At 37.4% G+C, this 21,945-nt stretch overlaps 3 protein-coding genes across 6 annotated transcripts in view; 1 reads left to right on the plus strand and 2 right to left on the minus strand.

Moving 5' to 3' along the window:
* LOC121732979 (active breakpoint cluster region-related protein) overlaps positions 1-21,945 on the plus strand; it is a 36,217-nt gene extending 14,272 nt beyond the window's left edge. Inside the window, exons 8-21 of the mRNA XM_042123034.1 lie at positions 8,027-8,140; positions 8,221-8,406; positions 8,749-8,946; positions 9,501-9,620; positions 9,709-9,831; positions 10,117-10,311; positions 10,425-10,634; positions 11,057-11,252; positions 11,973-12,166; positions 12,516-12,679; positions 13,285-13,424; positions 19,516-19,661; positions 20,053-20,177; positions 20,524-21,945. Coding sequence (XP_041978968.1) covers positions 8,027-8,140; positions 8,221-8,406; positions 8,749-8,946; positions 9,501-9,620; positions 9,709-9,831; positions 10,117-10,311; positions 10,425-10,634; positions 11,057-11,252; positions 11,973-12,166; positions 12,516-12,679; positions 13,285-13,424; positions 19,516-19,661; positions 20,053-20,177; positions 20,524-20,743 — 2,331 coding nt within the window. The 3' untranslated portion in view covers positions 20,744-21,945. The remainder of the gene's footprint in view (positions 1-8,026; positions 8,141-8,220; positions 8,407-8,748; positions 8,947-9,500; positions 9,621-9,708; positions 9,832-10,116; positions 10,312-10,424; positions 10,635-11,056; positions 11,253-11,972; positions 12,167-12,515; positions 12,680-13,284; positions 13,425-19,515; positions 19,662-20,052; positions 20,178-20,523) is intronic.
* LOC121732982 lies at positions 665-2,196 on the minus strand. 2 transcript variants are annotated; one of them, XM_042123041.1, is made up of 2 exons: positions 1,744-2,196; positions 665-1,222 (listed from the first exon to the last, which is right to left on the minus strand). In XM_042123041.1, the coding sequence occupies exons 1-2, from the start codon at positions 1,817-1,819 to the stop codon at positions 699-701; spliced, it is 600 nt and encodes a 199-aa protein (XP_041978975.1). In that variant the 5' UTR covers positions 1,820-2,196; the 3' UTR covers positions 665-698. The 2 variants fall into 2 exon arrangements, with proteins under 2 accessions (XP_041978975.1, XP_041978972.1); XM_042123038.1 differs by having other exon boundaries at positions 1,738-2,196.
* LOC121732981 (asparagine-rich protein-like) lies at positions 3,339-7,384 on the minus strand. Of its 3 annotated transcripts, XM_042123036.1 has the most exons (5): positions 7,275-7,384; positions 7,076-7,179; positions 5,523-6,972; positions 4,399-4,659; positions 3,339-3,778 (listed from the first exon to the last, which is right to left on the minus strand). In XM_042123036.1, exons 1-4 carry the CDS (start codon positions 7,342-7,344, stop codon positions 4,439-4,441), a joined length of 1,845 nt encoding a protein of 614 aa, XP_041978970.1. In that variant the 5' UTR covers positions 7,345-7,384; the 3' UTR covers positions 3,339-3,778; positions 4,399-4,438. The 3 variants fall into 3 exon arrangements, with proteins under 3 accessions (XP_041978970.1, XP_041978971.1, XP_041978969.1); XM_042123037.1 differs by lacking the exon at positions 3,339-3,778 and having other exon boundaries at positions 4,395-4,659; positions 7,076-7,170; XM_042123035.1 differs by lacking the exon at positions 3,339-3,778 and having other exon boundaries at positions 4,395-4,659.

The raw sequence follows: 21,945 nt of genomic DNA on the forward strand, positions 1-21,945 counted from the left end.
ACCGATGTCCCATACTACGCCATTATTCTATGACGCCTTAGTGTCACCACTCACCCAGGTCGATTATAAACATTAAATACAAACAAACCTTTACGTAACATGTTTAAGAAAATAGATGACAAACGGCACGCTGTGTTACTATGAATCATGACTTGTTGTACTATGATTCATACCGTATGTAACGGTTAGAATGTAGACAGCGTCGGATATAGCTACATAACTTCCCGTGTCTCAAATATTGTGTTTATATGATATAATATCCAAAAAGAGATAGTTATATAGATAACAAAGTTAAATAATTGCTTTAATCCTGTCTATGGATCTTTAAGTATATAAAAAAATTACGCATTGAGTTATGAATGCAGTCATGTTATTTAGATCATTTAGATTTTAGAACAAGACTGCATTCATAATAAATACCTACTATGTTATGTTGTGTGAAAAATAGATAATTTTTATTTATTTATAATTCAACAAAAAAAATGTGGGTTGATACACAAACTCTTAACAGCGACCACCTATTGAGTAACTACAGTCGGCTGTCTATGTCTATCTGTCTCTGTCTATTTTTATTATAGATAGAGGGTTAAGCTGAAACATTATTATTTTTTTGCTGTCTAAAATTTTTCATTGTTGTAAGTTTGCGAGATTTAAAAAAAACAGCTTACTAGATATCAATTTATTATTTAATCAGTATTCTATTGCTTAGTATCGTTGTCCCTGACTTCAGTGACAGTCGAGGACAGCACCGCCTCTAGCTCCAAGGGTCTCTCATCATGTTCACCGCTGGAGAGTTCCGTCGAAGGACTTTTGACAGTGGTGGGCTTGTCAGCAGGACTGACAATTTCAGGTTTGACAGAGTCGTATTCAGGTTTGACAGTGTCATGCTCGGGTTTGACAGTGTTGTAGTGTCTGCACTCGCCATTGAGGTCCGTGTCGTAGATGTTGCAAGTGGTGTTGACGCAGCTGGCTCTGTCGCAGCGCTGCGTGGTGCATGTCTGGTCGTTGCACCAGACTGTAACGTTGTGCGTCGCTATCTCTATGTCCTGGTCCAGCGCTGGGTTAGCGTTGCCCAGCGCTGGGCTCGTGTTGTCCAACGATGGGCTGGTGATGTGGTTCTCGTCTGCCGGTATGTCGGTGGAGCCCGAACTCCACCAGGTGAAGGGGTAGGTGATCCAACCCCATAGCGTGGAACCGATGCCGCGACCTTCGACTCTTTTATCTGTTAAAAAAATGTTTAATTGAAAAATCGAACATTTTTAACGTTGGTTACAATTTTTTTTTCATGTTTTTAATACTATGCATTAATAACATATAATACGGCTTTAGATGTCATATTATGATGCATCAATATGAGACCTACAAGTTTTAATCGTAAGTTTCCTCATGTCATTTACTATTTGTTATTGCAGATGAATGATTGTATTGTATTATGCCTTCTAGACTAGCTAATGCATAAAAACTGTCGATTATGTAAAGTAGTATAATAATTATTACGCATACCTACATAATATTTACGTTCAAATTATTTAAATAATTGTAATTGGATTCTCCATAACTTTCTACATTAACCTAACTAATAAGCTTTTAAAACAAACATTTTACATACACACAGTGCCGAATTTATATTTTTTATGAAAGTGGGCCATAGAAATCTGCAGCCGTCTATGGACGCCCCCTATGACGCTGCCGCCCCTAGGCCGTAGCCTATAACAGCTTGTTTACATAAAAACTTACACTTACCTGTTAGTGGAGTACACTCGTATTTGCACACCAAACACAAAATTAACAAGGCCAATATAAACTTAAATTGAGCCATAGTTAAGCCAAAATGTTGTCACTGCGTTAGAAATCATGGGACTAGCTCCTTCAAGCGCCTTATATACCTGGGCTCGCCCTATCTCTCGCAGATAAGATGTTTTCGGGAATGTTTACTTAATGAGTTAACAGGGGACATAATAGGAACGCTTTAATTATCTCGACTCGAGAGATACAGTCATGGTCCCATGCCATCGATGCTTCATTACTAGACAAACCCATTTAAAAAAAGTTTCAGAAAGTAACAGGAAACAGGAATGACAATGAAAAGAAATAGAACATGAGGTTTTTTTACAGGGATTTATGTTTTCGATAAATTTTTAACGAGTTAAAAAAACCTCTGAAACTGAACTGTAGTTGAGTATATACGTACAATATTATGTACTAGCTGTTGCCCGCGACTTCGTCCGCGTGGAACTCAGTTTATAGCGCGCGATGTTCAGACAACAAAATTTATGTCAAAAGCTTTTTTAAAAAAACCCTGGTACCCTTAAGAGGACACAACAGGGGCTAGAGAAATGAAAAAAAAGTACGTGTAATATCTATAGCTGTCTCCCTTACCTCAAGCCTATACCGCAGAACGCGATAGAGACAACTGCAGAAAATCCAGAAAATCAACGATTCGTTGTCCCCTGATTCCTTCTCTAAAACTTAACCGATTTAAGTACTTTTTTCATTAAAGATTAAAAAAAGGCTTGAGCTGTGTTCCTATGTTTTGCTTTTTTTGTATAATCTAGCCAAATCTGTTTTCTAGACGTTTGAACACAGCGGAAAATCTGGCCATTTTTTTGGGTTTTTGAACGTTCATATCTTATTTAATACTTAAATTATGAAAAAAAAGAAAACATAGGGACATTGTATTAGTGGCCCTAGATATTCAGGAAAAAAATTATAACTCTACTAGCATTATCCAGGGAGGAAACAGGGGACAACGTTTGTATGGAAAAAAGGGCGGTGTGGAATCCTCTTAAATCAAAACAACCATAAACAGCTGTGCAGTGTGCACATAACTTATTTCATTTTTTTAAATTAAACTTTATTTATGCCAAATTTTAAAGTATATTTAGCCCCCCAATTACACAACTTCACCCATAAACTATTTATCATTGATAAATTTAAGGTTACGTCACTCATCAGTCATCACTGCATAGATAAAGTACAAAGTTATAATTTAATAAAGTATATAAAGAAATGACAATCGAAAAACAGATAATCAAATGTAAGATGATACCACCTCTTATAGAAAGACTTTTGCGCAAGCGTCAGCGCGATTTAGGAGACGGCACGGCGCCATCTATTATGTATTTTTGGAAGTAACTTAATTTGAACAAATTTACGGATTTTTACCCCCTTACAACCCTTTTTTCCAGTTAAAAAGTAGCCTATGTCCTTTCTCAGGCTTTAGACTATCTGTGTACAAAATTTCATTACAATCGGTTCGGTAGTTTTGGCGTGAAAGCGAGACAGACAGACAGACAGACAGAGATACTTTCGCATTTATAATATTAGTATAGATTTAATTAACACCAAACAGAAAAGAAGTTGAGTAATTTTCGCACTTAGTCGCATTTTTCTCCTTTAGATTCACTTCGCATAAGGTGCAGTATTTTTGTATCTGTGGACAAGAGAGGAATCTGCACCATCTCATGTTTTTCCTACAGTTTGTGAGTATTTTCGCCTTTCGGCCCGGTTTTAGGCCTCTTCTTGCATTCTCTATAAAATTCTTCAAGAGTTTTTCTTCATTGGACAGAGTAGTTGTAACGAGTTCTGTGGTGGTTTCGATTTCTGTAGTATCCTCGAGTAAGTATTCTGTGCTGTTGAAAAATTCATTCATCTTTCTCTCTTCGACTATATTCTTTAGCGAAATATTTTTCTTCTTTATATTGCCGCTGCCATCGAAACGAATAATTTGTGGATTGTTTCCAACGGAACGCCATGGACTGAAATATATTTCGGTATCCTACAAATTCATAAAAATATTTTATTACCGTTTATGATTTAATCGGCGTCTTTGAGAAAAAATAATTCTGAGGACTTCCAAAAGTTATTTTCATCTACTACAGACCCTCCAATAACTATAATTTTCTTTTGTTGGGAGGTGTTCCTAACAAGGTATCTATTGTCATTGATGTTCATGAGCAAATTAAGCAAACATTCGGTGGCAGACTAGAAATGAGTAGATTACAAAATGTCTCTCGCAGAAACATTTGTAAGTTACCGTAGGATGAAAGCATAAATGGTCAAGTAATTCCTATAACATTATGCTTTCTTAATCTGCAATTAATTTATGCATCAACAATGTTATTAACTATCCAAGTGTAACTAACTTGAGTTATGGAAGAGTGTACAGTATCTACATAATAACAGTACATACTGTTATGTTCTGTTATGTACTCACATGTCCGGCACGCGATCTCCGAGCCAAATATACAAAAATAAGTACGTTAATACGCGTTAGAAATATTTTAGCCGTAGATTTTTTAAGCGATAACTCCATGTATACGGGCAATAAACGACTAAGCGCTCCTCCTTATCGCTCCTTCGAGGAGAGTACTGTTTATAAATAAAAACCTTTATTACTTTCTAGTTCTGTTATTTCAACAAACTCGTTACGTAAGAGTTACATCATTTTATGTATGCTGTGTCCCTTTGCTAACTCTTTTGACGTACAGTCTGATTTCAAAAATGCTTTGTCGGTTGCGACGAACGTGACGCATTTCTGAGTTTCGCAGAGAGTCGCTTTTCCAAACAGTTTTCCCGCCATTTTGGTTTTCAAATCGTCGATTAATTTGAAGGCTTTGGTTGTTGGCACATCGATCACAGAAACGGGGGCTACTGTGTCTGAAAACATAGAGAAGCGAATAAGTTACATACCAAACTACAAATGTGATGATAAGAAACACCTTAGGGGGATATTAGATTATCATATATATTGGATCCGAGATCATTGAGTCAATGATATTGGATAATGTAATATAGACATATGATTTATTTCTTCCTTGATCATAGATTTTTAAAATTTGCTGAGAGATTGGATCCAATACGGTCATAGAAATAGGTGTTACCAGTTATTTAATATAAAAAGAGTTTTTAATTTATTGTTCGTTAATATGTTTCAAATAATATACTTAATGTAATTATTTTTCTAATTATATACTTGGATAATCTTGCTGAAAAAACAAAAAAACAAGCCATATTAAAAATGACGATGTCTTTTGACAAATCGAATTCTCTTTGATCTAGAAACCCTGACGTCAATACCTGTCAGCGTTAGCGCTCTCCATTGGCTATTGAAACCACATATGACGTAAAATATTATCAATGAAATATGATAATGTAATATGCAGATATGATCAAATGATCATATATATATATTGGATCCTATATATGATCATAGAAATGATCCAAAATAAATGATAATGTAATACCCCCCTTAGAATCGCTTGTCATTGCAAATCCTTTGCAAAAATATTTTCATGCTTTTTGTTTTACAAAGTAACGTTAACGTAACTCTTACGTTTTGCAATAAGTAGTGAATATAACCTCTTTGGCAAAAATTCTTAAACGAAACTAAATAATATTTACTTGTTCACAAATAACTAGCATTAAGTTCCTATGCGTCATAAATATTCGAAGGGAACATAATACGCTACTTATTGTTTGTTCTTTGTGAGGGATTTAAAATAAGTAGGGTTTAGTATTACCTGCACTAAGTTTTGCGGTGCAGTGTCCTTTTGCATTAAATCTTTCCTGCGGCTCGCAAATTCTTTCAAGACATACTTTGTTTGCGCAGTTTATAGAATGACATACGTCCTCTGAACATAATGTGAGCATTCCATTTAAATGCTTCCCGACAAAGAATACAAATTGACGTGCGATAGAATTTACATCTTTCCAATTTGTTTCGTTAAATATTTCCTTATCGATTGCAACAGAAACGTTACTAAGTATTTTCTTATTTGTGACATTGAGTTCCTTCTGTTCTTTTTGAATCGATAGAACGCCAATTGATGTTATTGAATCATTGCTCGAATTATAAGGAGGCCAGTACAATAATTTGTAATCTTCGTTTACTTCAGGGACATATTTTACTGGCTTAGTTTGCCTTCGGTTGCGTGTTTTTATTGGCTCAGTTTTAGCACCATCGAATTTTTCGATGCTGTTTCCTAGGCTTTGGAAATCTTCTGTATTATTCCTTATTACGACGTAACTTGCCTTTAATATCTTTTCGCCCGTTGAGCCAGTGCTATTTTCAATTTTATTAACATTTACTGTTGTCATATGTTCCTTGTTAACAATGTTGTTGATTTCTAACTTTTGAAAACTATGTAAGGAAGAATTAACATTTTTCAACGTAGAATTTTTATCAGTATTTATTATGTCTTTGATACTAGGACTTGTGGTGTTTTTGTCAGTTGTAAATTTTGTTTTTAACAATGCGTCGTCGTCTAGGCTATTTATCGATAAATGGTTTTTGTTTTTATGCCTCCTTCCTACCTTGTTTGAATGTCTGGCCTTCTTTTTATAGAATGAAACCTTTTTGTTAGGCAAAATTATGTGGCTGTTGTTATTGTTAAATGACCGCATTGAAAAAAAGTTTAGAAATGGATTGTGCTTTTGATCTTTGGCGCCAAAACTTTCCTCTCTTTTATCTCCTACAAATATTTTTGAAAGTATGCTTGTTAGTGTTTCAATAAAGTCATCCATTTTAAGTTCCACATTAATGTTTATGTTTAGGTTGTCTTTGTTTAGGTCATCATTTGCTTCGTCTTTGAAGTATGGCTCATATGAATTTGTATTAAAATCAGAGTTACACTTACACGGAAAAACATTATCTTCACAATTGCAAGTATCAAGAGTATTTAATAGAGATGTTATTTTAGGATGCCTGTCAGATTTTCTAAGTATTTTGTTTTTATATGGGTAGAATGAATCGGATACGAAACGGTTAAGATTTCGGGGGAATTTAAGATCTTTAGAACTTTGATATTTAGAAAATGTTCTAGTATATTTAGGTAAATTGGATGCCGTTTCTTTTATGTTCATTCTATGCTTATGTTTTTTGTCTAAAAATGTTTGATAATTCGAAACTAACTCGTCAATGCTTTCTTTTTCATCGCTATCGTTATAAACATTAGAGTCGAATCCAGATTTCTGTAATGAAAAAAAAATATATGTTTTCAAATATTTTGAATGTCTTTATTTTGTATCATAAACCGATTGGAAATTTCGCATTACTAAACGTTTGAAAACTTACCAAGTTGTCATTGAATTCGTTTATAACATCAGCTAAGTCACTAACAATTATTGTTTCAAATGGTGGTAAAATCTCTACATCTGCTGTCACATAATCTGCAATTTTTATAAAGCTTGTGTTATTTAAATTAGTATAGTTTCGAGGCTTCCTAAAATATTTGAAAAAATATATATTTAACATAAATTTAAAATATTCTTACCATCAACATTGCATCGAATATAATTTTTAAAGCATAATATTATAATGGTTAATGTTACCACTGAATTCATAGTAAGCCTGTTTTTCTTACAAATAGACGTTTTCAAAACTCTGCTAAAGCTGAAATGAAATACTTTAAGCTTAGTGGTAAATTACTATTCTTATCTTTGTTTTGAATTGTTCAATAAACTGCTGGTTAGTTATCGATTCGTTTGCTTACACCTCTCTATTGTTCTCTATCGATTTTTTTTTAATTAAAAATTGAATTAAAAATGTCTTGATAATGAATTATGAAGTACAAAGCCATGGCCCATGATCATAATTTGGTACATAAATATAATATGTAAACATAAATATAATATTTTGAAGGTCTCGTTTATCTTCACTGACATGAGCCTGTGACACAGGTTCACATGATTTATGCTTTGATTGACTGAATTTAAGCTTTGATGATAGCTTAAACGTAACTGTTTTAAGAAAAATAAGGAAATAGAATCAAAATGAAAAATGTATGTTCTAAGTTAAACCTTCAATTTGGGTAGGAATGATCTTAAATACCGCATTCAGATAGATTTTGATGATATGTTAATTTTAATTTTATTAACAGTTTGAAGTTGTATGAAGTTAGTGTCAGAAACTTCTTTTAATATAAAGTAATTATTAAATCTCTGTAAATATGGCCGCAAGACACTATGCCATATTAAACACTTAATAATTTAGTTTCATTTATTTCATTGAAACTGCGTCTTACAGGAATCCAACAGCAGCAATGCGGAGGCAGAGCGGCTCACGATGCACCGGTGCATCGTCACCAGCATCATCGAGAGCGAAACTGTCTACGTCGAGTGCTTGTACGTTATGGAGAAGGTAAGACTTTCATTTTGAGAATGAGGATGAGTAATACTTGAGGGTGAAATAATTTTATTCATAATCTTTTTTTTCCGCAGTATATGAACGCAATCAAAGCGACGCTGTCGACGTCTCAACCTGTGATATCGGAGGAGGAGTTCGGGACGATATTCTACAAGATATCGGAATTGCACGAGCTGCACAAGAGCTTCCTGGAGGGACTGAAGAAAGCGGTCGCCAGCTGGGAGGAGCCGCTCTCAGTTGGAATACATTTTAAGAAAATGGTGAGTAACTGGACATCTACTACACATATTTTGCTTTATAATTTGTAAATAGTAATTACATTATCCACAAAGGTTCCATATCAATACTACTTACCTTACATTATAAGTAACCTTTCTGGAAGATCTGGTGTCTATGTATGTTCATTTTCGTTGTAAAAAATACAGGCTTTCAGACCATTCTTGTTATATAAAACGTTTCTACGAAATAGATGAATATTCGGCCGCATACTTTTATTCTCTATTTGATTCAAATCGTTCTAGATCTTTCTTACATTGAATACAAAACTTAGAGCTTGTGTGCGTGCGTGTAGGTGACTAATATAATAATAATGTATGTTCCAGGCTGAGAATATAAATGTGTACGGCGCGTTCCTGCACAACTACGGTCGCGCGACGGACGCGGTGCGCCGGCGCTGCAGCAGCTCGCCGCGGTTCGCCGACCTCACGCGCCAGATCGCCTGCCGCGGCCAGCCCGTGTCGCTCGATGACTTGCTGCACAAGCCCGTCGCGCGTGTACAGAAGAACGCGCTCGTATTGCACGTACGTATACGTAGATTATCGAATTAGGGACGGGGCCTATTCTCATGGTGCGTTGCGGCGGCGTTGCAGCAGCTCGCCGCGCTTCGCCGACTTCACTCGCCTGCCGCGACCAGCCCGTCTTGCTCGACGACCTGCTGCACAAACCCATCGCGCGCGTGCAGAAGAACGCGCTAGTGCTGTAAGTACGTGTCATGTACGTGTACGCATACTTTCGTACTCGGTGGGTGGAGCCTAATCTCGTGACGCGGTGCGGCGGCGCTGCAGCAGCCTGCCGCGTCCAACCCGTCTTGCTCGACGACCTGCTGCATAAGCCCGTCGCGCGCCTGCTGAAGAACGCGCTAGTGCTGCATGTAGGTACACACAGGGTGAGACACACACTCATGCGTGGGACAGCATGTCACCATACTGGGGGTGGGCCTATACTCATAAGTTGAATGTCGCTTCCATTGCAGGCTGTCACACTCACGCGTGTGCGTTCAGTTGTGCGTTCACATAATCTTATTTAGTAACAATTATATTAATTGGGATAATAAAATAGTTTTTTTTAATTGCAGGATCTGATAAAATACACGCCAGCGAGTCATCCCGATCACGCCATGTTGACTGACGCTTTGAACATGACGCAGCATTTCCTTGACGAATTCAACATCATTCAGACTAAATCTATGTTCCCTGTAAGTTACTTCTTCGGACCTTATATTATATAAGAATAACACAATGTATGTTCTTTCAATTTTTGTTTCGACATTTTGTAATTTACAGAATGCTGATCGCGCTCAGCGAAGACTCGTCAAGAACTCATTCATAGTCGAACTATCGGATGGTCACAGGAAACTGAGGCATTTGTTCTTGTTCAACGATGTCATTGCGTGTGCAAAGTACAAGGTAATAACTTTTATTTGGGGTAATATACAATTGTTTGAGTTCTAAAATCAGAATTTCTTTTTAAAAAGTTAAATTAAGTATTTTAAATTTTCAAGAATCTTGAGTGTCTTCAACTTACTATACCTACGATAATATTTCCTTATAATTATATTATTAGACATTTATTCCGACGGTATTTCGCTCTTTGGCTGTCATTTGCACGAGCTTCGTATATTTCTGACTTTTTACATGCGCACGCTTTTCATAAATCTGCCATCGACGTCAGCCTTTCCTAACTTTCGGCAGGCGTCGGGTCGCGATAAGTTCACGTTCGAGCTGAAGTGGTACATCCCGCTGTCGGACATAGTGGTGGTGGAAGAGGAGGCGGGGGGCGCGGCCGAGCGGGAGACGTCGCCCGCCAACATCGTCGCGCTCAAGTCGCAGGCCTGCACCGTGCGGGACCAGATACTGGCGGAGGAGAGGGCCGCACATGATGATAAGGTTGGAATTTATAGTAGCCTTCATATATTTTTTAAGCGAAATAACAATATGAAGTATTAATAGGTGTAGGTGCTGCATAAATAAATTATTAAAATTATGCATCTTCTCTACAGAAAATCCGTCTAGGCAGTCGCAATATAGCCGAGAAACAGCGGAAGAAGTTAGCAGAGTTAGAAGGGCAGCTGGTGCTGGCGTCTCCTAACCTGGTGTTCCGTGTCGGGGCGAAGCCCCCGGGCGCCGCGGCGCTCCAGCGGCAGCACGTGTTCTTCCTCAGCTCAGAGTACGAGCGTACGCAGTGGATCGACTCCATACACGCGCTGCAGGTAATTTAACTATTACTTAGTTTACTGAAATGGCAGTTATGGGATATCCTATAAATAAGAGTTGTAGTTTGTAGTCTAAAATCGAATGCAATAAATTGTAACTTGTATAGCAGTTTAATAGGTAAAATAGAAATAATGTTCACGTGATATCTTACAAGAAAATCTAATTACTAACTGTATAAATAGGTATTAATGTGTTTATTTTAATTGAGCATCCAGAATCCAGATAGTATCAAGCTAATGACGATAAGATAATGATGAAAACATTATCTTAACAATGGTATTCATGACCAGAGCAAGTGCCCGTTTACATTGATACAATAGCAAGCGCTTGGCACTATCTGGATTCTGGATGCTCAATTGAAATAAACACATTAATACCTATTTATACAGTTAGTAATAAATATTTATGTGCGGTAAAGGCGTCGTCGGCGCCGCCGGCGGGCACGGGCGCGGTGTCGATGCTGGAGCTGCAGACGTGGGTGACGGCGTGCCGCAGCTACCTGCAGACGGACATGGGCTCGTACCTGCTGCGCTCCGGCCGCGACGACTCCCTGCTGCTCGGCGACCTGCAGCTCCACGTCGGCGGCATGACCGCGCCGCTCGACGCGCCCGCAGGTACGCTAGCACAAAAGTCACACTATACCGCACCTTAGTATCTTACGACTAAATATGACAGGATAAATATGTATTGTATGATATTTTTAATAACTCGCATTTTTAACTTTTCTTTTGTAAAACTTTTCAAAACTTCAAAATATGCATATTGGCATGTACATGTACGGAAATTTACTTTGATGATAAACTTAGAGCGTTTACAGACGAACATCACTTCTCGACGGCATGCGTCGACGGCGCACGTTGACGGTGCCTTAGACGCGTGCCGCCGACAAGTACCGTTCGCCTGTAATGACGGTCGCAAGACTTTCCAAGTTTCTCAAACGATACTATGTATTACAATAATGAAGATTAAGTTTAAAATCATATGACACTGAAAATGCTCGCCGCTGCGCTGCCATTCCGGTGTGAATCGGCCCTTAAAGTGCGCATCCATCGGGTCGGAATCGGACCGTACGGCGCTGATGGATTTGTTGGTTTTTATTGAATTCTATGGTACTGCGTCTGAAACTTCATTTCTGCGCCTGGCAAATTATAAATGATGACGCTCCGTACGCTCCGATTCCCTCTGACGTCCGTCCGACCCGGTGGACGCGCAGCTTTAGACTCGCATGTGCCAGTCTCGATTATTGTCAATCGTTTGTCAATTTATCATCTCTTCTCTTTCAAAAATATATCGAGAGATGTGTGATTTAATCGTATAAAATGTTTCCATTACAGATTACTACATCGTCATCGAAGTAGACTCGTACGGTCATTATTTCCGTAAGGCGAAATCGAAGTTGGTGTGTCGGAGCGCACAGCCGCGGTGGAACGAGAGCTTCACGATAGACCTCGAAGGCTCGCAGAATCTGCGGCTACTGCTGTACGAGGACGCCGCGAGACCCGTGCTAAGGGGGAAGTGTACGCTCAAGGTAAAATGTTAAAAAAATAATTTCTAATTCAGACGTTACGACATTTTTTTGTTTTTGCCTATTTTAACGTTTTTTTTAACGTAAAAATGTTGTATAATAACATACACAGAGTAAATCTTTCTGTTAGTAAATCAATTCGATAAGACGAAAATTGCAATATATTTAGTTGTTTTATTTGTAGGTATTTACATAACCTAAATACAAATTAAAAATTACTATTTACATTTTACATAAACATAAGTTTAAACTCGCTGATGACGTCTACGTTGCAACGTTGCACAGAGGATCCTCTGTGCGTTGTTACTACTAAAAATACACACGACTTACGAATAAAAATACGTCTGTCCAGTTGTCTCGCGAGTGGGTGTCAGTGGCGGCGTCCCGCACGGTGTGCCTGGGCGGCGGGTCGCTGCCGCTGCGGCTGCGCGTGCTGCCGCCCGAGCGCTCCGCCTCGCACGTCCCCAGTGCCAAGTCCGGCGCGCTATTCGGTGCTAAAATCACGCATGTCGCTAAGTGAGTATGCAAGAAACTAAGCTATTTTTAACTAAGCAAGCCCCTAGACGATAAATTTTATTGCGCAATATCACGTATTGTGCAATATTATTGACTGTCTAGGGTTAATATTGAACGCGCCCGGCCTTTCAATCTTATTGTCAAATAAATTGTTCAATAATATGGTTCTATGATATTGCACGATAAAATTAATCGTCTAGGGGCCCACTTATATAGGTTATTTTCTGTTACTACACAACTATTGTACAATTTAGTGTCAATCGGAAAAATGCAATATTAGTGATACTTGTGTTCCAGTCTCTTTCTTAGCCCAAAATGTTGCTAATAAAATCTAATACAATGCTGTCATTTATATATTATATTAATATGTTAATACAATGTGTATTTTAATAACACATTGTCAGGAATGAGAATATCGTTTATGCTATGCGATTTAAAAACGACGTTCTTTCATGCGATTTGAACGCAGGGTTCGCAAACAGAAAAACAAAGTCGAACCTAGTATAGTTGACTTCAGCAGAAGCAATTTATAACAACACTATACTAAACCTAGCCTAGCTTTATATGTCCCAACAGCGAACCGAAACGTTAGTTATGAATTTCAGACGCGAGAAACGCAGCATACCGTTCATAATAAGTGCGTGCGTGCGCGAGGTGGAGCGGCGCGGGATACTGGAGGTGGGCATCTACCGCGTCTCCGGCAGCGCCTCAGACCTCAACCGACTGAAGAAGAGCTTCGAGACCAGTGAGTTACCCAAATACTTAATTGGCATTCTTTACGCCTCTAGCCCACCGACGCTGCCAACTGCGAAACAGCGGCAAACCGATTTATTGTCTCATCCGCCACAGGACAATGCGTTATATTGCATCTTGCTCTATTCCTGTTTCGCAGATAGCAGTTCGAATCGTCGGTGGACTAGAGGCGTTTGGGTACACAATTTGACAACTTAATAGCCAATAAACGCTCAGCACGCCTTGTATTGACCAATAACAACGCGATAGTTTTCGAATCAGAGTCGAACGGAAATTGATAATGAAAAAAAAACTCCTTTCAGCAAAATATCTAGAAGTAGCTAGTAATATCATCTTTTCTCTTTAGTAAACAGTAAACACACAACAGAGATACTGTCATGATGAACGATTAATTTTTTTTTTTTTTAATCTTTATTTATTAAGAGGTTTTTATACATAAGTACATGACAACCCCATCTTATCTTATACAATTGTAGATACATTAACTTAATACTAATTCTTAACTATTAATATTAATTGATAAGCTGATAGATGCAAATCTCACCAAAACCTTAAGTTCCTTTGAGTTATTAACTTGCGACAATAAATTATGAAACATTCCTACGTCAGTTCTGTTGAGACTTAGGTCTAGCAGTAGCTGCCGACGTCGCGGCTCGTGCCGGACACACTCCGCCAGCAGATGGTGTGCGTCCTCCACCACGCCGCACACTGAACAGTTCGGAGAATCACTCAATCTCATCATATGCTTGAATCTATTAAGCGGAATGTGTCCGGAACGCAGTCGATACAAAATAACGCAGTTTTGTCTGCTGAAATCGGTATTGTCGCACCAGGGTATACGAGGGGGTTCGGCTTGCAGTGTCCTATACCATATACCTTTCTCTTTAGAACTCCTATCGAAATATTCCTTCCATTCTATTCTACACTTATATTTATATGCATTTATATGATCTAAAAACGTAGCTTTATACGTTATTATTATACCGTCTATAGAACCCTCTTTCGCCAGCCTGTCGGCCTCCTCGTTACCCGTAAGTCCAATGTGCGACGGGACCCATTGCAATCTCACAGTTATGTTTTTTCTCATCAGTGTCATTATTGCTTCCATTATTTTATAAGCTATCGGTGAACCTCTATAGCTAGAGGTGCAACGAGCTATATGTTGTAGTGAACTTTTACTATCCGTGCAAATAAGAATGTATTTAGAAGGTATGTGCTGCGCATAACTGAGCGCCTGTGAGATTGCAATGAGCTCCAAAGACATAATAGAAGTAGTAGCCAGTATTTTAAATTTATTATTACTACATTCCCCTCTACACGAAGGATCATAAAATGCAGCTCCCTGATTACCACCCGACTTAGAGGCATCGGTATATAGAAAATGAAAATTTTGATATTTATTTCTTAACTCTATAATAACATTAAATTTAAGTTCATTGTAACCATACAATCTCTTCGGATCAGTCAAGCTCTCCAAAGTGGAGTGGATCACACTATTCGCATCAAAGTTACTGACCCATGCATTTAGCGAAAACATCTCTAGCGGGTAACACGATTCTATTATTTCATTACTTGTTTGATCCCACGTTTCTACAAGCAGGGGTAATTTTTATTTCTCCAAAAAGTATTATTTTTACAAAACACTGAGAGTTCGGACAGAATATTTAGTGTCGGGTTATCTTTAAAAGACTGCGCCTTTAATAAATATTTGTAAGCTAAATATTTTCTACGTACATACAGTGGACACACACAAAGTTCAGTCTCCATGACATAAACTGGAGTGGTTCTGATGAAACCGCCTATGACACGCAAAGCCTGGTTTTGTATCCTGTCGAGTCTATCCAAATGAACTTTAGCACTATTATTATAAAGGTAGCTTCCATAATCTATCCTACTCCGAAGTAAGGAAATATAAATCCTGCGCAAGTGCTTGGGATGTACACCCCAGCTAGATCCTGTTAATATCTTCATAACATTTAATATTTTTTGTGTCTTTTCAGATATTTCTTTTATGTGTTTACCCCACCTTAAGCCCTTATCCAGCCAAAATCCTAAATATTTATAATTATCAACTACTTCTAACTCTTGTGAATCTAATTTTAATGAAAGTGTATAGTTTTTACGTCCCCTATTAAATAAACATATTTTAGATTTGTTAACTGATAAAGTTAATCCTATATCCCTTAATAATGATGAAAAAACGTTTAGGGCAAATTGCATTTTTTCAACACATTCCAATATACTGTTCCTGCAGCCACTAATATAAAAAACAAAATCGTCAGCATACTGACTTTGAAGAACCATCTTAATTTGTTTAACAATTTTTGCCGTACTGATATTAAATAATTGAGGGGACAAGGGGTCCCCCTGTGCTAATCCTCTAAAGGTCGATCTTATAATATTTAAAATATTTAAATTTCGTTGACTTAAAAAATTCCACAAATAAATACATATTCTTTTACCCATTTCAAGCCTATCTAATTCAGTAACGAGTTTTTCTATAAGTAAATTATTATATGCATTATCTACGTCTAAAAATAACACTAATGTAGGAACTTCCTTCGAAAACCCCAATTGAATATATGAAATCAGTCTAGCTAAACAATCCAAAGAACTCTGACCTCTTCTGAAACCCGTCGTACTGCGAGACAGTAACTGATTCTTTTCTATGAACCATTCTATGCGTTTTTGTAGTAACAGGTGAAATGTTTTACATAAACAATTAATCAAAAATATTGGTCTTAATTTTGGTGGTAAATTTGGGTCATTACAAGCTTTTGGTATGGGCACTATTTTAATATCTCTCCACTGAGTCGGAATTACTCCGGTTTTTAGAATTAAATTAAATATTTTAAGAATATAACACTTACAGATGTAAGGAGAATAGTAAATCATGGAGTATGTAATTTCGTCAATGCCTGGTGCAGTATCCTTTTTCTTTAAGATATTGCATAACTCTGGGTAGGTGAATTCAGCCTCCATGACCGCATTGCTAGATGTAAGAGACGGACACTTCACCTGTACATAGTCCGGTGCCAAACTACAGAGTAATTCTTCATTTCTTTCCTGTGACACAATATAAGAACTTTTCTTTATTCCTTTAATCCAACGTAATTTATTCCACATTTCAGTGGCTGTTAATGAATTATCTATCGCAGAACAATGTAATTGCCAGTCATTAAATTTTGCCTTCCTGATTTCTGTCTTAAATTCGCGGATAGCCTTTTCAAATCTATTTAAATTCTCCGGAGTAGGATTTTTACGAAATTTACTTAAGGCCAACCTTCTACAAGCTACGAGGCGAGATAATTCTGAATTCCAGTACCTTTTCGGTGTAAAATTACTGGTTGGATTTTGACAAATTTTAATGTAAGGTATAAATTTATCAGCGGCCGTATTTATTTGAGTAATGAGGCTATTGTACATTTCTTCCACTTCAGATAATGAATCTGGCACCGACCAATTATTCTGTAAATAGTTTTTATATTCATCCCAATCAGCTAATTTAATATTTCTTTTTTTGACAAATTGTTTAGTTCCAGAGTATCGATACTTTAGTTTAATACACAAATGATCACTTCCTAAATTTTCATTTAAAATTTTAAAATCAAAATTCACTGCAATATCTGAAGAAACAAATGCGATATCGGGACTAGAAGTCTGTAAAATATTATTAACCAATTTAATTCTCGTTGCTTGACCACTATTGATACAAACAAAACCATATTCTAACGCTGCATCATTTACTAAGATACCTTTATTATCTGTTCGATTTGACCAAATTGAATGATGTGCGTTAAAATCGCCAGCTATTAAACAATTTTTAGGGAATTTACTAAATATGTCATCCCAGTCACTTTGCGCAGTGTTTATTGATGGTGGACAATAAATTAAAATAACGTTTCGTAATTTGTGACAATTGGATACAACAACATGGATGACCTCTATAGAACTATTTTTTAATTGCACAGGATTTTCGAAAATTTTAATGCTCTTATGTGACACTATAGCTACCCCTCCATAACCATCTGGGCGGTCTTTTCGGAATATATTGTACCCATTAATTCGAAAATCAGTGTCATACTTCAGCCATGATTCTGATATTAATGCAATATGTATTTTTTCTTGAGTTAAAAGTTGCTCTAATTCCTGACATTTTAATTTAACACTTTGTGCGTTCCACTGTAATATGTTACAATCAAATATTTTATTAGGATTTCCTGTCATTATTAGTTGTAAAAAGTTTGTCTATCACGTCAAAATTTTTAAAGAACTCACCAACAGAAGACAACAAAACTTTAACAAATAAAACTATAATGTCCTGAATCTTTTCTTGCATTGTCTTATCTTCAAAAAAAATTATCTTTGCTTCCGAAAAAAACTGCTTGAAATTGTTTTTATTCTGCCTAACATCATTAGTTTCTTCAGTATCTTTTTGTATTTGACTCTCCGTATTTTCATCGTCCTCTTTCTGAACGGGATCCTTCTTCTTTTTAAGAATCTTTCTATCATTTGTGTTCTTCTTTGCAGTATTTTCTTCTTTGTTTTGTTTATGAGCTCCTTCCTTTGTTATTCTATTTTTTGTTGTGTTTTCGTATTTTTCTTTTTCAACATCTAATTCTGGTACTTTCTCTCTGTGAATAATGGCATCTGTGACGAGTACTTCCCTGTATGATTTTCTAGTAGGATGACTTATTACGGGGCTCATTTCCCTTTCTGAACCGTCCTGTTGTTTCTGGAGGGACACTTTATGTATATAAGCACCTTCTCCTCTTCTCGTAGCTAAATATACTGTCAAAGCTCTGCGATACGTATAATTCTCTCGGGTCATAATTTCTCGAATTTCTTGTTCCTTCTTAAATATTGGGCACTCTTTACTTAACGAAATATGCGGACCTTTACAATTAACACACATAAAAATATGTGTCACAATTAGCATGCTTGCCTCCGCATTTCGGACCAATAATCCTCCTAGTCGGACACTGCCGACTCAAGTGCCCAAACTTCCAACACACCGAGCACTGGGAAACAGGAAATTTAAAAGCATTTACTCTGAATCGGCATCCATAACCATAAACATAAGATGGTACGGAATTACCCTTAAATCCCAAACGCACCGAATCACTGTCAATCCAGGCTCCATCATCGTCTTTCCGTTTTAATCTTTTCATAGAAATAATAGGATATTCGCATTCAAAATTTTCTAAAATCTCCTTTTCATCAACCTCTATTTCTACATTTTTAATAACTCCATAACATATCGATACTGAGTTGCTTCTTTGGCACCTATAGTCTAACTCTTCAAATTTTTTATTGTTTATCAACTTTTCGGCCATTTCTTCCGTTTCGAATTGAATACTAACTTTGTACGGCCCTTTGTATTTAATACGTAAAATATTTTGTATATTTTCTTCTCTTAACAACTTGGCAAAAGCTATTTGTTTCGGCAATACCTGTTTCGAAGACACCAAAACTTCGATATTTCTATCCTCATCTGATAAACTTCTAATTACTTTCTTACGGCTACGGCATACAGTTGTGAACCCCTCATCATCCATCTCGGCGGTATCGGAACTGCGTCGCTTTTCTGCAGATTTATTCGAACTAAATTCCTCTTCCATAACTTGTTGCTCACACTCAATTACTATCTCCTCATTTAGACACTCCAAACCGACGCTATCCATTGTTATTCATAAATGGATCATTCACACTCATAATTATTTTGTTTAGATTAGGTAAGTTCAAGCCTACGGCGCTGAATAGCGCGGCGTAGATAACGATAAACACACAAACAACCTTAACTGTGACCGGCAAATTCTTGACACACGTGCACTTGCGTACGCCTATCGCACCGGACGAACGATTAATTTTAAAAATTATGGGTGAAAATGGTTATTATTAATTTAAATTTAATTTGAAATAATTTCTAGTAGCTGTTCAAAGAATATTTTTGTGCGCACGGCGCATTATATAACTAAAATTTATTGTCATTTGTGACGCAAAAAAGGAAATACAAGTTCACAAAAACATTCATTTTAACCATTTAAAAAAGTATTTGTTTACACCGATAACCGCATTTTCAGACGCGTACGAGGCGGAGCAGCTACTGAAAGAAGTGGACATACACTCTGTGACGGGCGTGCTCAAGCTGTACCTGCGCGAGCTGCCCGAGGCGCTCTTCACCGACGCGCTTTACCCCGAGCTGGTGCGGGCCTGGGGATCCACGCAGGTAACGTGGACGTAGGAAACGTAACTTCCATACTTCAACCGTTTTTAATTTGGTTCCTTTTCGCACACTAAAATATGGCAATAGCGACGAATGACTAACATTGAAATTTACGAAATAAAGCCGTTGACATTAATTGTCACTTCTATATTTACACAAAATTTTGTACCGAATATATGCATGTATTCGGGTCGGTATTTGTCATTGAAGATGAAAGTGCACAGTGTGGACATAGCTATTGAGGGTTGGTCGACATTGTGTTGTTTAACATTGACAATTTGTCAGACAAAGAAAACCAGATCATCAGACCGCCGCTTTAGAAATTGAATAATTTTATTAATAAGGGAGTTGTATGTATTTTGTTATTACATTACATAAAATTATTTATCTCCAGGGCGGCGGCACCTCTGTGGACTCAGCGCCCGCGCACACGCGGCGTCACGCGCTACTCAAGTGCTACGCGCAGCTGCCCGATCTCAACAAGAACTGCATCGACTTCCTTCTCAATCATTTTGTTAAGTGAGTTATTGGCTTCTTGATCTTACTAACTTTTTTTTCATACAAATAATAATGTAAATAATAACGCGTACCAAAATGATTTGATTGTGTATTTGCAAGTGTAAGTTTTGTGTAATATTATTTCATCAAGCTCCATACGGTCACGTCGCGTCTCGTTTTTCCACGATCGACCGGTTATTGTTGTTTGCATGTTTGGAAATTCAAAGACTTACTTGTCACTTCACTTAAACTTATTTTACACACATTTACTTTTTATGCTATACCAACAATTAATTTGTAATAACGTCACACCACCTACTGTTTCAACTTTAAAATATTTCTTACAAGCAATTCAAACATATTGCAGAGTGAATCAACACGAGAGCGAGAACAAGATGTCGTTACACAATCTGGCGACCGTGTTCGGACCGACGTTGCTGCGGCCGGGCGCGAACAAGCTGCGAGCGGACGATATAGCGGACGGCACCGTCAACGCCATGGCGCAGGCGGGCATACTGTACGCGTTGCTGCAACAGCGCCAGCTAGCGGCGCATCTCTCCGCGCATGCCCTACACCCACTCGACTGATGAGCCCAGCTAAGTTAAAGTACATTGACCATCGGGATTATGTATTCTTTGCACAAGAGTCGACTTCGGCCCTAGTATAATAAGGCTAAACACAAACTTATGAATTATGATTGCTCGATAAGACTGGAGTAGCAATTGACGCATAACGACTCTGATCACTGGTCTACCAATAGCGTGTCCTCGTACGCGCGCAACCATCCCGCTAACTCTTTCCACAGCATGAGTTTTTAAAATCATACAATGCGCCTTACCCTTCCATTTTTGCCAAACTATCATAAAGTTGTGTGCGGCTTAGACGGATATTGTCAGAGGTAAACAATTCTGAAGTCGTAATTCGATCATTCGTGTGAGGATTGAGGTGTATCAATGTACTAAATACTTTACAGCAGGGCTTCACCTTGAAGGTACCCAAGTATTGATTTTAAATTATTTTACAACTGCCTTCATCACTTTTAAAACTAAGGTATAACAGAAACAAGAGTTTAGGCCGACCCAACCTACTTTAGACGTACGATTGTCGCTTACATTACCGATATGTCATTAAGCCTAAGTTTAGTTTTTTAAATATTGTAAATGGTGTGTCGCTAAGGTGCTACACAATATAAACATACGTATAATTATCGTGCACACCACCTACCAATCGGTAATACTTATAAGCGTAAGATCGTAGTAGGTTTCCTCTATATCTAAATGAACATTAGGTGCCCTAGCCAAACAAAAAATATCAGTCACTTTGTTTGGTTTTATGTATTTCAACATGCGTAATGTTAACAGATCAGCGTTATGAACCGCTTTAAATTTATTATTATTTCCAGTTTATATTTTAAAATTTAAAGACAACTTACCATCTGCTTACTTTGACAAACAATGTATTGGTGCAAAATAAATACCACCATATCGGGCTTGTGCAATAGGGAGAGTTGTGGGCAACTCAAGCTTATTTATGGAAAATCTTATTAATACCGTATGTCAAACGAAGATATGCCCGATATTTAAAATGCTTACGTTGAGTAAATTGGATGTATGTAACAGAGATTAAGGCACAGGCAGATGATCTTGGGTCCTCTATGTGATTTTGTCGGGCCAAGTCACGCATACACAATATGGCCAACATTGACTTGAGTCTTGACATAACAGATTTGACGGTATTATGTAAAATAGGAACATAAATGTTCAGGTTTTGTAAAAAAAAATAAGTGTTA

Source organism: Aricia agestis, chromosome 13 (genome assembly GCF_905147365.1).
Source record: "Aricia agestis chromosome 13, ilAriAges1.1, whole genome shotgun sequence".
Classification (NCBI taxonomy): domain Eukaryota; kingdom Metazoa; phylum Arthropoda; class Insecta; order Lepidoptera; family Lycaenidae; genus Aricia; species Aricia agestis.

Bases quoted from the DNA above. Each gene is read 5' to 3' on its own strand.
- LOC121732982 (XM_042123038.1), bottom strand. From the start codon at position 1,819: ATGGCTCAATTTAAGTTTATATTGGCCTTGTTAATTTTGTGTTTGGTG. The intron at 1,223-1,737 runs GTAAGTTTTTAT...TTTTTTTAACAG, and splicing joins TACTCCACTAACAGGTAAGT to ATAAAAGAGTCGAAGGTCGC.
- LOC121732981 (XM_042123036.1), bottom strand. From the start codon at position 7,344: ATGAATTCAGTGGTAACATTAACCATTATAATATTATGCTTTAAAAAT. The intron at 7,180-7,274 runs GTAAGAATATTT...CAAGCTTTATAA, and splicing joins TATTCGATGCAATGTTGATG to AAATTGCAGATTATGTGACA. The intron at 4,660-5,522 runs GTAATACTAAAC...CTATGTTTTCAG, and splicing joins CACCGCAAAACTTAGTGCAG to ACACAGTAGCCCCCGTTTCT.